This window comes from Rhinolophus sinicus, chromosome 18, assembly GCF_057876585.1.
Source record: "Rhinolophus sinicus isolate RSI-liver-muscle chromosome 18, RSI-T2T, whole genome shotgun sequence".
NCBI lineage: Eukaryota > Metazoa > Chordata > Mammalia > Chiroptera > Rhinolophidae > Rhinolophus > Rhinolophus sinicus.
Genome location: NC_142518.1, coordinates 22,241,781 through 22,253,996, shown reverse-complemented (window position 1 = coordinate 22,253,996; position 12,216 = coordinate 22,241,781). Strand labels below are relative to the sequence as shown.

The 12,216-nt window shown below is 42.1% G+C and overlaps 1 protein-coding gene and 1 pseudogene across 8 annotated transcripts in view; one reads left to right on the top strand and one right to left on the bottom strand.

The window, feature by feature from the left end:
- GK (glycerol kinase) overlaps nucleotides 1-11,477 on the bottom strand; it is a 67,725-nt gene extending 56,248 nt beyond the window's left edge. For 6 of the 8 annotated variants that reach the window (XM_019710550.3, XM_019710553.3, XM_074324211.2 and 3 more), the window contains exon 1: nucleotides 11,215-11,424. In XM_019710550.3, coding sequence (XP_019566109.2) covers nucleotides 11,215-11,292 — 78 coding nt within the window. In that variant the 5' untranslated portion in view covers nucleotides 11,293-11,424. Of the gene's footprint in view, nucleotides 1-11,214 lie in introns of all 8 variants that reach the window. The other 2 variants (XM_074324212.2, XM_019710555.3) reach the window with 2 other exon arrangements.
- On the top strand, nucleotides 2,678-5,364 carry LOC148754577 (ubiquitin-conjugating enzyme E2 variant 2 pseudogene; annotated as a pseudogene).
- Nucleotides 11,478-12,216: the final 739 nt, after the last annotated feature.

The following is a 12,216-nucleotide window of genomic DNA, read 5'->3' as shown; positions in this document are numbered from 1 at the left end:
CCTGGCACAGAGCGGATGATTAATAAATATTTGTTGAATGTCTAAAAAAATATGGTCTATCAGTACTTACTAGGAGAAAACTTACCAAATAAAATGGGAAAGTTATGTGGCAGAAACTCTAGAAAGAAACCACAGTTGTATTCTTTCTATTCATATTACTGCTGCTCCCAGGGTCTACTCTCAAATCCCCAAAGGACTCTGGGTTAAGAAACAAGGTGTGGTTACCAGAGGGTAAGGGGGAGAGGCGTGGAAGAAGAGGGTAAAGGGGGTCAAATATATGGTGATGGAAGGAGAACTGACTGGGTGGTGAACACACAATGTGATATATGGATAATGTATTACAGAATTGTACACCTGAGATCTATACAACTTTACTAACAATTGTCGCCCCAATAAACTTTAATTTAAAAAAAATGAAAAGAGAAAGAAACAAGGCATCCATTTTTGCTGGCTGGATTCTTAAATAAAACCTCATTAGCAGACCTATGGGGCTATGAATGGAGTAGGACTCTTCTTCTATCACCTCCTAGTTTTAACTAGGCTAACTTCAGGAGCCTCACACTAAAGATGGATTGATCAGCCTTTAGAATAGGTAAAGGAAAGGGAAAGATGTTGGTAAATTCCATTTGCCATACTGGAGCATGATGCCTTCTGATCACAGAGCATCTGGATGTAACAGAATGAAGCTTGGACCACCCTACTTCTTTAGAGCACTGAATCTGAGGAAAATACAGACATCACCTTTAGCTGTTTAGGATTTGACCCTGTGCACCACTCCCAAGTTTGTCAGAAACTTTTTAATGTTTTTGGAATCTGCAACTTTCTTAGTGAAACGCCATCCAATAGATATATAATGCTCTCACTTATATGTAGAATCTAAAGAACAGAATAAATGAACAAAACAGACTCATAGATACAGAGAACAAACTGATGGTTGCTAGATGGGAAGGGGGTTGGAGGGCTGGGTGAAAAAGGTGAAGGGATTAGTAAGTATAAATTGGTTGTTACAAAATAGCCACAGAATGTGAAATACAGAATGGGGAATATAGTCAGTAATACAGTAACAAGTATGTATGGTGTCAGATGGGTACTAGACTTATCAGGGGATCACTTCATAAATGATATAAATGCCTAATCACTGCACTGTACACATGAAACTAATATAAAATAATATTGAATGTCAAATATATACATGTATAGTCAGTGGTATTGTAATGTCAGAGGGGCAGTAGACTCCTTACTTTGAGAGTAAATATTGTTTTCTACACCTGAAACTAATAATGTAGTGCAAATTACAAATGCAATCCACATTAAAAACAGTAAAAAGAAACAGGTGAAATTATTTTTAATAACACATTTTATTTAAACCAGTATATCTAAAAATTATCATTTGAACACGTGATCAATATAAAAATTAATGAGATCTTTAACATTTTTTTTAGTACTAAGTCTTTGCAGTCTGGTCACAAAACAGGTTATTATATTGACATTAGGTCACCTGCCCACCTCAAGAAAAATTTCCATGCATCAAGGAAAGCTGTAAAATGGCACACAATCTCCAACTCTGAGGCACATCCCCCTTAGGTATTAAGTCTGGCTGCAAGGGACCCAAGGCTTAGCTAAAGCTATTAACGTGCCTATAATTTAAAAAAAAAGCAGAGGTTTTCTCTCATCCTGAAAGTTGGCTTTTTGATCCCTACCATCCAAAAAAGTACATGCATCAGCAGGCATTTGGCAGCGATTAACATCTCTTTGGTCTTTTTCTCGGCCTGTGACAGCTTTCAGGGGAATTTATCTTTAACATGTTATCGTCAACCCTCTAAAAGTTCCCAAAAAGTTCCTTCCTTGGGAACTCTAGCTACTCTATGTACAAATATTTTGGTCCCTCCTCTTGTGCCTTTTTAATAAAATGGACCAATTTAGCCAAAATAATTTAAAACTCAAATGGCGATTCAGGAAAATGTTTAAGTTCACCTCAAGGCTCCCTCTCCCCTTACAGGAGAGAATTCCAAACCTCTCAGGGAGAATGGACTGCATCATTCTTTGATTGATATTCAAAAGGACTTTTTTAAAGCCTCCTCCCCTAAACTCACATAAACAATATACCCAGGGTGAAAGAAGCAAATGAGGAATGATGTAGTCCGAAGGGTAGGTCAACCTATGACGTTAAATTACAACCAAATTATTTGGGGGATTGAGGGTAAGTGTCCTTATTTTACAAAGCTGTGCGAAACCAGAAAAGCAACTCTAGAAGCAGTTCAAAGCCCACCTATCTTTACCATCCTCAAGTCCTAAGACTGAAGATAAAAAATAGCAAAGGAGGGGTTTTCATGTCCTTGTTTGTTTTTTAAAGCAGTATAAACTGCTGCTCTGGCTCCAAGGCTCCATGCCAAAAACAAATACAAATCTTCATTGTCTCCTTCACAAATATTAATAAAAGTCTTAGCCATCTGAACAAATAAACTTATTCCAACTGCTATAAATTAGTGGGTTTTATGCTTTATTGTACCTGTCTCATGGCTAAAATGTTAAAAACAAAACTATCAGGTCTCTGGTTGCATCTGTCTGTGTGTATGTATGTACCCCTCCAGAGAATATTACTAGAACTGATTTGTAAAGAGGTCTGTTTAATTGGCTTAAAGGAAATAAATGCTTATATAAAAGTTCTCAAAAATAGAAAACTACCCAAATGGCTTTTCAGGATTACATGATCTGAAAATATATTTGCTATTAAAGCCTGCTTGAGTTTGGTTTGGTTAAATAGGCATGTCCTTAGAGCATCATCGTTAAGTATAACACGTTTATTCTGCTTGGGTTTACTAGTCCATGTTTTCTCTGTTGCAAAATTTGTCAGCAAGGAAAATAACTCAGTATGACAAAATTTTCATAATTAACCTAAACACACAATTATTGAGAATAAGTAAAATAAATAGATGTAGATGGATTTAAAAGTTTTTAGGTAAATTTTTCAGCAATATTTAAGTTGTATGGTATATGTCCTTAAATAGTTTCTGAAAACCTTTTGGTAACTTGAAACCTCACAGTTTTGCTAGGTTAAGTTAAATGATGAGTCAAGTCAAATTCACCGAGTATGTAGATCATTTCCAAACATGATAAACTACTGAATCATTAATTGTTAAATAAGTCTAAGTTTAACTACTCTTGACTTTTTAATCACCGATAAACCAAAGGATAAATTTTAGACCTGCTAATATGGCAGAAGAGAACTCCATGCTGGGCTGGGCGTTAACTGGGAAGCAAAGAGCTCAGGACTGGGAGGCCTGCAGAGCTGGGGGTGAGGGGTCAAGCCTAAGCCCTGCCCAAAAGACTTTACCACTACCGGTGCTGTGATGACTGCAACTAGAGTGTTTCCCCGAAAATAAGACCTAAATGGAAAATAAGCCCTAGCATGACTTTTCAGGAGGACATCCCCTGAACAACATAAGCCCTAATGCGTCTTTTGGAGCAAAACTTAATATTAAGACCCGGTCTTATTTTCAGGGAAACACGGTACTTTTATTACCATTACTACTATTCCTACTACTACCGCCACCATCGGTATGTGACAGAGTTAGGATTTGAAATCACCAGTTCTAATCTATATTAATCTCTAAGCCCAAATCACAAATCGGTTCCAGATTTTGTTTGGGGAGGGAGGGCAATTCAAAAGGGAAGAAACAAAGAAAGTTAATGTAGGAAAAGATTTGAGCACAGTGCAGGTACATAGCACACACACAAAAGTGTAACCAATACTACTGTTATTATTACTGCAACTTATTGTTTTTGTTGTTACTATTACTACTATTGTTACCTATAAGAGGTAGTATCAGAAGTCACCAGGAACTGCAGGAGATGGCGGTCTCCACAGGAGTTATTTTCTTATAATTTTCGTTTGTTGGAAGAACTTGAAGGACAAAAAGGAGTAGGCTGGGGTCTTGAAGATGATGAATGTGACACTTAACAGGGGGACAGGCATGATTATTGGGCCACCAAGGACAAATTATGAAAACAATATATAGCCTGAAAGTAGAATGTGGACCTAAATACCCAGACGCTCCTCCATCAGTTAGATTTGTAACCAAAATTAATATGAATGGAATAAATAATTCCAATGGAATGGTGGATGCATGGAGCATAACAGTGTTAGTTAGCAAAACGGCAAAATTCATACAGCATTAAAATTGTACTCCAATAGCTAACACATCTAAAGATATCCAAAGAAAATATGAAGCTTCCACAGCCACCAGAAGGACAAACATACAATTTTTGGATCTGAAACTTGTCTTACATCAACAATCTTCTACTCATGTTAATGTCTTGATTAAATATCACAATGCAAAATACCCACACATTAGTAAAAGAATTCCAACTGGTAAACATGACTTGGACATTTGTAAGAATACATTTAACATATGTACACCAATTATGTGTTCAGGTAACAGAAGCAAAAATGCAGCACAATTTTTTTTAAGACACTGTCATTTAAATATAAACCTGGAGCACTCAAAATAGAGTTTAGGCTTACAAGATGAAAGCATGGTGAGATAGCTATGGAAGCGTGTGTGTTTCTAAAAAGTAAAAATCTCAAGAAGGAAACAGAAACAGTGGGCCAGCCCAGTGGCTCAGGTGATTGGAGCGTAGTGCTCCTAACGCCAAGGTCGCCAGTTCGATTCCCACATGGGCCAGTGAGCTGCACCCTCTACAGCTAAGATTGTGAACAACAGCTCTCCCTGGAGCTGCCGTGGGTTGCTGTGTGCGGCCGGTGGCCAGCGTGAGCTGCTGTGGGCTGCTGTGTGCTGCCATGAGTGGCTAGCGTGAGTGGCCGTCAGCCAGCATGAGCTGCTGTGTGCTGCCGTGGGCTAACGTGTGTGCTGCCATGAGTGGCCGGTGGCCATCGTGAGTGGCTCGCAGGTGGCGAGAGCTACTGCCTCGGGGGAGGGAGGGAGCACAAGGCTCATAATACCAGCATGGGCCAGGGAGCTGTGTCCTACACAACTAGACTGAGAAACAATGGCTTGAACCAGAGTGAGGGGGAGGCAGAAGGGGGAAAAAGAAAAAGAAAAAAATGGCATGCTTTATCCATCTCTCTTAGAGAAAGATTTTTATTTTTTTTAAGGAAGGCGCAACTCAGTGGCCCATGTGGGGACCGAACTGGCAACCTTGGTAACCTTGGTATTATTAGCACCATGCTCTAACCAACTTAGCTAACCGGACAATTTAAAGTGAAAGACAATTTAAAAATCTAAAGTAACAGGTACAATGAATATTGTCACACATCGTTTTAATTTTTGAAGCGGTGTGGTGCTGACTACTAACAGCAGCAAAAATATATCCAGGATTGTTTTGTACCTGTATTTATAATAAAAAAATGTCAGGCCGGCCCAGTGGCTCAGGCGGTTAGAGCTCCGTGCTCCTAACTCCGAAGGCTGCCGGTTCGATTCTGACATGGGCCAGTGGGCTCTCAACCACAAGGTTGCCAGTTCAACTCCCACAAGGGATGGTGGGCTCCGCCCCCTGCAACTAAGATTGAACACGGCACCTTGAGCTGAGCTGCCGCTGAGCTCCTGGATGGCTCAGTTGGTTGAAGCACATCCTCTCAACCACAAGGTTGCAGGTTCGACTCCCGCAAGGGATGGTGGGCTCCGCCCCCTGTAACAATGGCAACTGGCACCCTCCACAACTAAGATTGAAGGGACAACAACTTGACTTGTCCTGGAAGTACACACTGTTCCCCAATACCCCAATAACGTCGTGTTCCCCCTCCCAAATAAAATCTTTTAAAAAAATGTCGTGGGGAAGGTCGATGAATTTCTGTTAAGAGCTGTTCCTGTGTTACATGTAACAGACATGGTAAATATTTGTTTACAGTCTTTGTTTGACAAACCATGCATTTAAGTGAAATCAACAGAAAGGAAATAGGTGTATGGATATGTGATTTTCAGATTAAAGTTAGTCTTAAAAATGTAAATAAAATGTGTATCATGTCCTCAAAAAGAAAAAAGAAGTCACCAGCTCTATACACGTATCTCTACGCCCAAATTATGACATGACGCAATTCTACATTTAGAGGAGGGGGATAGTTAGAAAAATGAAGAAACAAGGAAAATTAATTTTTATAAAAAGTTGTTTAAAAAGAACTTTCTGAAACAACACATGCCCTCTCTGTCTTAGAAGGAGAGTGGTGGAGAGAGGAAATGCTGCCCTTACTAAGTTAACTGCCCTTTAGGCTTGCCTCACTCATCCTATGACTAATTCAGCCATCCCATCATAAACATGCACATTCATTTCCCTCCCCATGTGATTTCCCCACTAGCCTACCCTATTAAGCCACACTCAACTTTACTATGTGATGAGACATTTATTCAGAAATGTAAACTCCCTCTCTACGACACTAGGATACTATATAAATTTGAATGACCTAAAATAAAAATACTAGCTACAAATGTTACACTGAAAACTTGACTACAAAAGGCATAATGGCATCTTCCAACAAGCCACAGAAGTAAAGAAAACATAGCAAATGGCACTGTATTTTTCTTAAAAATGAAATTGTAGCCAATTGCTTATACATATACATCTAATACATCTGTAGTTGATTAATTTCACTTTTTCCAAGACCCCACAGGTTTACCTTCCTAATCTTCCAACCCAAGAGTTGTAGTCAACACATCTGAGCCCCTCTCTGCTGATGTCTATTCATGCGATGAGCACCTACCTCATGCCAGAGGCTGTGTTAGGCTTTGGGAAGGGGGAAAAAAAGAAAAAGAAAAGACACCATTCTGGCTCCTCAAGGAGCTCAAATTTGAAAGCTCCTAACACACTTGTGAAAGACAAGAGGACAAGAGGGTGGCAGCTCTCTGGTGAGAATGTATTCTTGCCATTTGTGTAACATGATGGGCAAGAAAATAAACCAACTTGGTGGGGGGGAAAAAACCCATCAAAGAATCACAACTATAGTTATCACAAGAGTGGCCCCATTCCAGCTATGAACCAAATAAGTTTTACCAAATTTATTGTTCATTAGTCCTGGCCCCTAATGGGTGCTTAATAAATGTTTTAAACAAATAAAAGAAAGAAAGCGGAAATTCGTATGCGGTCTCTAAGTATAATGAGACAACTAGAGCCAAGGCACCCCTTCCTGCCAAAACAAGCACAGAACTACAATTCTAGTCATTCTTTATAGACGCTGGCTATTGGAACAAAATTATTATGCAACCATTATCCATAGTGACTACACCTGAACCCCGCCCGGGACCTGCTGAGTCACAGTATGATCAAATCAGCAGTACTTATCCAAAGGCAAAATTTTTTACATATTGCAAAACCAAGCTGTACATATATTTTTCTTGGTGAAGATTCATTTATCACCATAATCAGATTGATAGGTGGGTAGGTGGTCTTCTCCAGCCTCCCATGTTCTCTTTTCAGTACTCCAGGCAGCCAGGGAGCCTAAGACAGGAGTTAGGGAGAACAGGCTCCTAGACTTGAATCCTAATTCCACCAGATACTCTGCCACCTTGGGGACAATCCCAAGCACAGGGAGGACAGACAGGCTTCTGAGTAAGACAGACCTGGACTCGAATCCTAGTTCCACCAGATACTCAGTGACCTTGGGCACAATCCCCAGCAAGGTCTAATTACCTATGTAAAGGAACTTAATAATACTACCAGAATCACAGTTATTATAAGGATTAAATGAGATAATGCTCGAAAAGTCCTTGCTTTAAAGTCACAACACATTCTAAGCCTTTGTTTTAACATTCAATTTAATGGACGAAAAAAACAAAGTTACCAAATGAAAGAAGGAAGATGACTGTAAGCTGCAACTTTGTCTTATAAACAAACGGCCTCTCCTTAAAACCTGTTACAGTAATTATATTTCCAAGAAGTCGCTACTCTGCAATCTGAGTAACCATGTGCCAACCGGAGTTCACTTTCCTATCAGACAAGTTGGAAATTTTCCTTTAGTACAAATCATATGCGTAGGTTGCCAAGATTAATTCTTTCACAACTGGAGGAAGAAATGAATATGTTCTAAAATTACAGGTCTATTAGTAAAATAGAAGAAATTACATAATCAAACATACCCAAGTCAGAAAGTTCTAAGACTTTTTTGACTAGGTATAAAGGATAACCAGAATTAAAATTCAGTTGACCTATGAAAATCAAAATTTATTCAATATGTATAAAGTGCTACCTATAGGCAAAACAGGTGTTCATTTGTGAAGATGTTTTAAAGAATAGAAAGAGATGAAGACTTTAAAAGGAGGTCCTCTGAAGTGCAGCAGGCATAGAATTATAATACAAAGTACGTGACAAGAGCTACTAAGAAAGATATAAGAAAAGTGCTGTAGGAAGGGGGAGAAATTCTGCCTAAGGGTTTGAGGAGAAGGCAATTGAGCCCCTATTTGGAGGCAGAGTAGAATTTCAAGAAGGTATAGGGAATAGGGGAGGACGCATTTCCCTTGGATGAAGGAGGATGAATAAAGAAATCTTGTGGGGGCAGCCCGTTAGCTTAGTTGGTTAGATGGCTCAGTTGGTTAGAGCACGGGGCTCTTTACAACAAGGTTGCCGGTTCCATCCCCGCATGGGCCACTGTGAGCTGCACCCTCCACAACTAGATTGAAACAACTACTTGACTTGGAGCTGATGGGTCCTGGAAAAAATTAAAAAAAATTTTTTTTTTTAAATCTCGTGTCCTTTATGGGAGAAGGTTAGTATTCCTAGCAGAGAAAAGGGGAGAAGAAAGCTTGGCGAGTTTATTGGTCCTGTAAAAGTTGAATTAGATATGCAAATTGAATGAATAATGGTCAGGAAATTATTTAAATGCCTTTAACTTTATAAGCTTCCTTATGACAGTCTTATTCACCTTAGTTTTTGTGAAAACGTAAGCAATTATTTTTGAGTCATAATTACAACATGGAACAATGTAACTGGAATAACTCCTGGGAATCATCTTGTGATTGAAGCACTTATTCAGCAATTCTATTATCTGCATTTTGCAGGGAGTGGTTTAGCAAGCTCTTTCCTTATAACCAAAGGGGAAAACACCTCGCTAAACCATTCCCCAGTTTTTCTCTAGTACTTCGCACAGGATCTCTAAATCTTTGCTCTACCTCTGGGAAAGCATTCTTTCCTAGTTGTAGTTTCTCAAGGAGTGGAAAACTATTGATCAACTTTTACACTACTTTTATAAACAGGATAGGAAGCTCCTGAATTTGCACCTTAGCTTACTCAGAGATCAGGCCATACAGAGCCCAATAAACAGAAACCCAATTTCAAAGGCCCATGTTAATGTCACACAATGAACCAGTGATTGTGAGAATATGAAGTAGACTTAGTCCTTTCCCCACTAGTGCAGAAAGATGTCTGTTGGGCAACAGAATCTGAGGGACCAAAAACAACCTGCAGTAGACAAACACCACTGGGCTACATGGACAGCAACAGTGAAGAGCTGAAAGGAAGACAAGCAAAGTCAGCCTGGCTCCTAAAAAGCCTACAAAAGTTATAAAATATTTTACCCATTTTCAGAGAGAGCAAAGGCTGTATAAACTTGAAAACAACCTCTATGTTTGGTTTGCCCCCCACTGTGCTTTATGAACTAGTTGCCAACATTCAAGAGGAGGAAGATTTCACTGAAAACTTGAGATGACCAGTTTTTCTTGAAGAATTTGAATATCTGGCGACGCTGGGCTTGTGTTCCTGCTTGGCAACTATAGACTACCCCCCCTTAGCCTGATTCTGCTCCCCAGCTGCCTGCCCTCCCTGTTACCTGCCTGGTCCCTGCAGGCATTTGCGCAGGCAATTCTTGACTATGGCTTCAAAACTCAACAGGCAGCACACAAGTCTTAATGGTCTGTCTTCATTTTAAACATACAATGACGATTATACATTTTATATATTAATTAATTCCAGTTAGGTAGACCTTCTTACTTATGATTCAGGATTACCTTATAAACATTTTATGAAAATAAGACAAAATAAAACCTGTTCTGGGTGATCAAAAGATAAACAATGTAAAAGACTGTAAAACTATGTCTTGGCGACTCAGAGCAGGGTAACTAACTCATGAAGTAAGATTTAAACTAAAATTGGACTGAAAGCATTCCAGTTTAGACAAGAGAGAGGAGTATCAAAATGAAGGCATAAATGCAGGTTTTAGTCAACTGGCCGGCTAAACAGAAACTTGGAACAATATATACACTGCATATATAATGTATACATATAATATATATCCACATACATATACATATTAATAAAGCACAAAACATGATGAGGTAAAGTAGTGAAGATGGAGCTAAATAATCATTAAATATTTAATTTACATCAACTTGTCAGGTTAGTCAAATGTCCACTAAAGCAAGGGCTCTTAACCAACAACCGTTTATTGAAATTACTTTTAAATTATCTTACTGAACTCAGTGCTAGATCACTTTAAGAGCAAGTTTCCTAGCACTCACTTAAATAGCACTGGTAAAGTAAAACTCTGCTGCCATTCATGATAAATAGAAACAGAATTTCCCTGTCATTTTACCCTGCGAAGCATGAAATGTTTGTAATAGGCAAACTATTAAAACTGAAATTTGTGAGTCTTCAAAATTAAGTAAAGATTCTGGTAAAGGCAGTGTACTGTCTTTTCCATAATGTGTCCTGCCACCCCCATCTCCCCGGTACCATTCAACCTTCTGCAATTTCTGTGGGATAGGATGACAACGCATCATCACGCTAATAATGTATTTGTTCTACTGATCCAAACGGCGTTGTGTTAGGCTACCACAGCCGTGACACAGCTTTCCCCCCATCCAAGGACGTCCTGCGCCCCGCAGGCCAAATGCTCCGGAGGAAGACCGCAGCAGCGGTCAATGTGGCCACCTGTCCTTGGCTGCAAGCGGGCCGCTCCGCACGGATGCTCGGCGATTCCTAGCACCCTTTTGGAGGAGGTGTGCCCCTATTAGTAGATGACCCCGCTCCACCACCAAGGCCGGGGCTGCTCAGCTCGCCCGCCGTGTTCGCGAGAGGCCGAGGTCCCCCAGGCCCGGGCGGGGCAGCTCCAGCGTGGCAGGTCCTGCTCCGGGGGCCTTGGCCTCCTTCCCTTGCCTAAAGGCTAGGGCCCGGGACAGGGGGAGGCGCGGGATGGGGACGCGACACCCAGCGCCGGTGTCCCGGGGCTCCCGCCCGGGCTCACCTCCTCCTCAAATGTCACCCCGGGCTCACCAAAAAGCGCGTCGAGCTGGTGCCCTGGTCCACTGCCCCTACCAATGGCCCCAAAACTGCTTTCTTCGGTGCTGCCATGAAACCAGCTTCGGGTCGACGGGCGATCGCGGCCGGTTTCCCGGATAACGGCAGAGAGTGGGGGAGGTGCAGGCGGCGAGTCCGAAGGCTAGGAGGCTAGTGAGCGCAGAACGATCAGACAGCGTTCCAGGCGGCCCCTTTACCCGCGCGGAGTCTCCTCACCCCGCCCATCTGGCTCAGGCCACGCCCCCAATCGCGTTCCCCAGGACTCCGGGGGCGTGGCGGGAGGGGCGCTGTCTGTTGGGCTGGCCAATCAGAAAACGCAGAAAGACGCGGAACGTACAGACAATTAGATAGTTGCGTGACGTCACGGGGGCGGGGCCTGGGTGCGGCGGGGGCGGTGGCCGGCGCAGTAGGTCACGTGGGGCCCGGCGACCCGGCGGCGACGGAGGCAGCCTGTTGTAGGGCTGTGGGCGGAGGCGGTTGCTGCCCATTGGCAGGGGCACTGGCCGGCGGAAAGGGCACAACCCCACCCGCGTCCTGGGCCTCCTGCCCACGTGTAGGTGCCCAAAGTGCCGAACTGCTTGTTCCTCTAATGACTTGTACAGAGTACGGCGTGAGTCCTTTGCACTCACTCGGCCGGGGCTTCCCGCGCTCCTTACGCCCCTCCCACCTCCCCCGCTCCTCGCCCTTGATAATCTCCGCTCTGTAGGAACTGACCCCCAAGTAGGGTCACCTCCAGAAGCATCACCAATCCCTCACTTTTGTGGGCTTTTCAGGGACAAGGAACGCGGAAGTTCTTTCGGTTTAGCATTTAAAGGAAGCTCTCAAAAGTTAATCTCCCCAAGTCCCTCAATTGACTTTCCAGGCAGAAAGGACCTCCCTGTCTTGATGCGCCCTTGCTTCTCGCTGAAACTCACGTTGGTGTCCCCTCCCTCACACGCCATTTCCTCTGCCCCCATTAACTGCTGTGGCCGGCAAAGG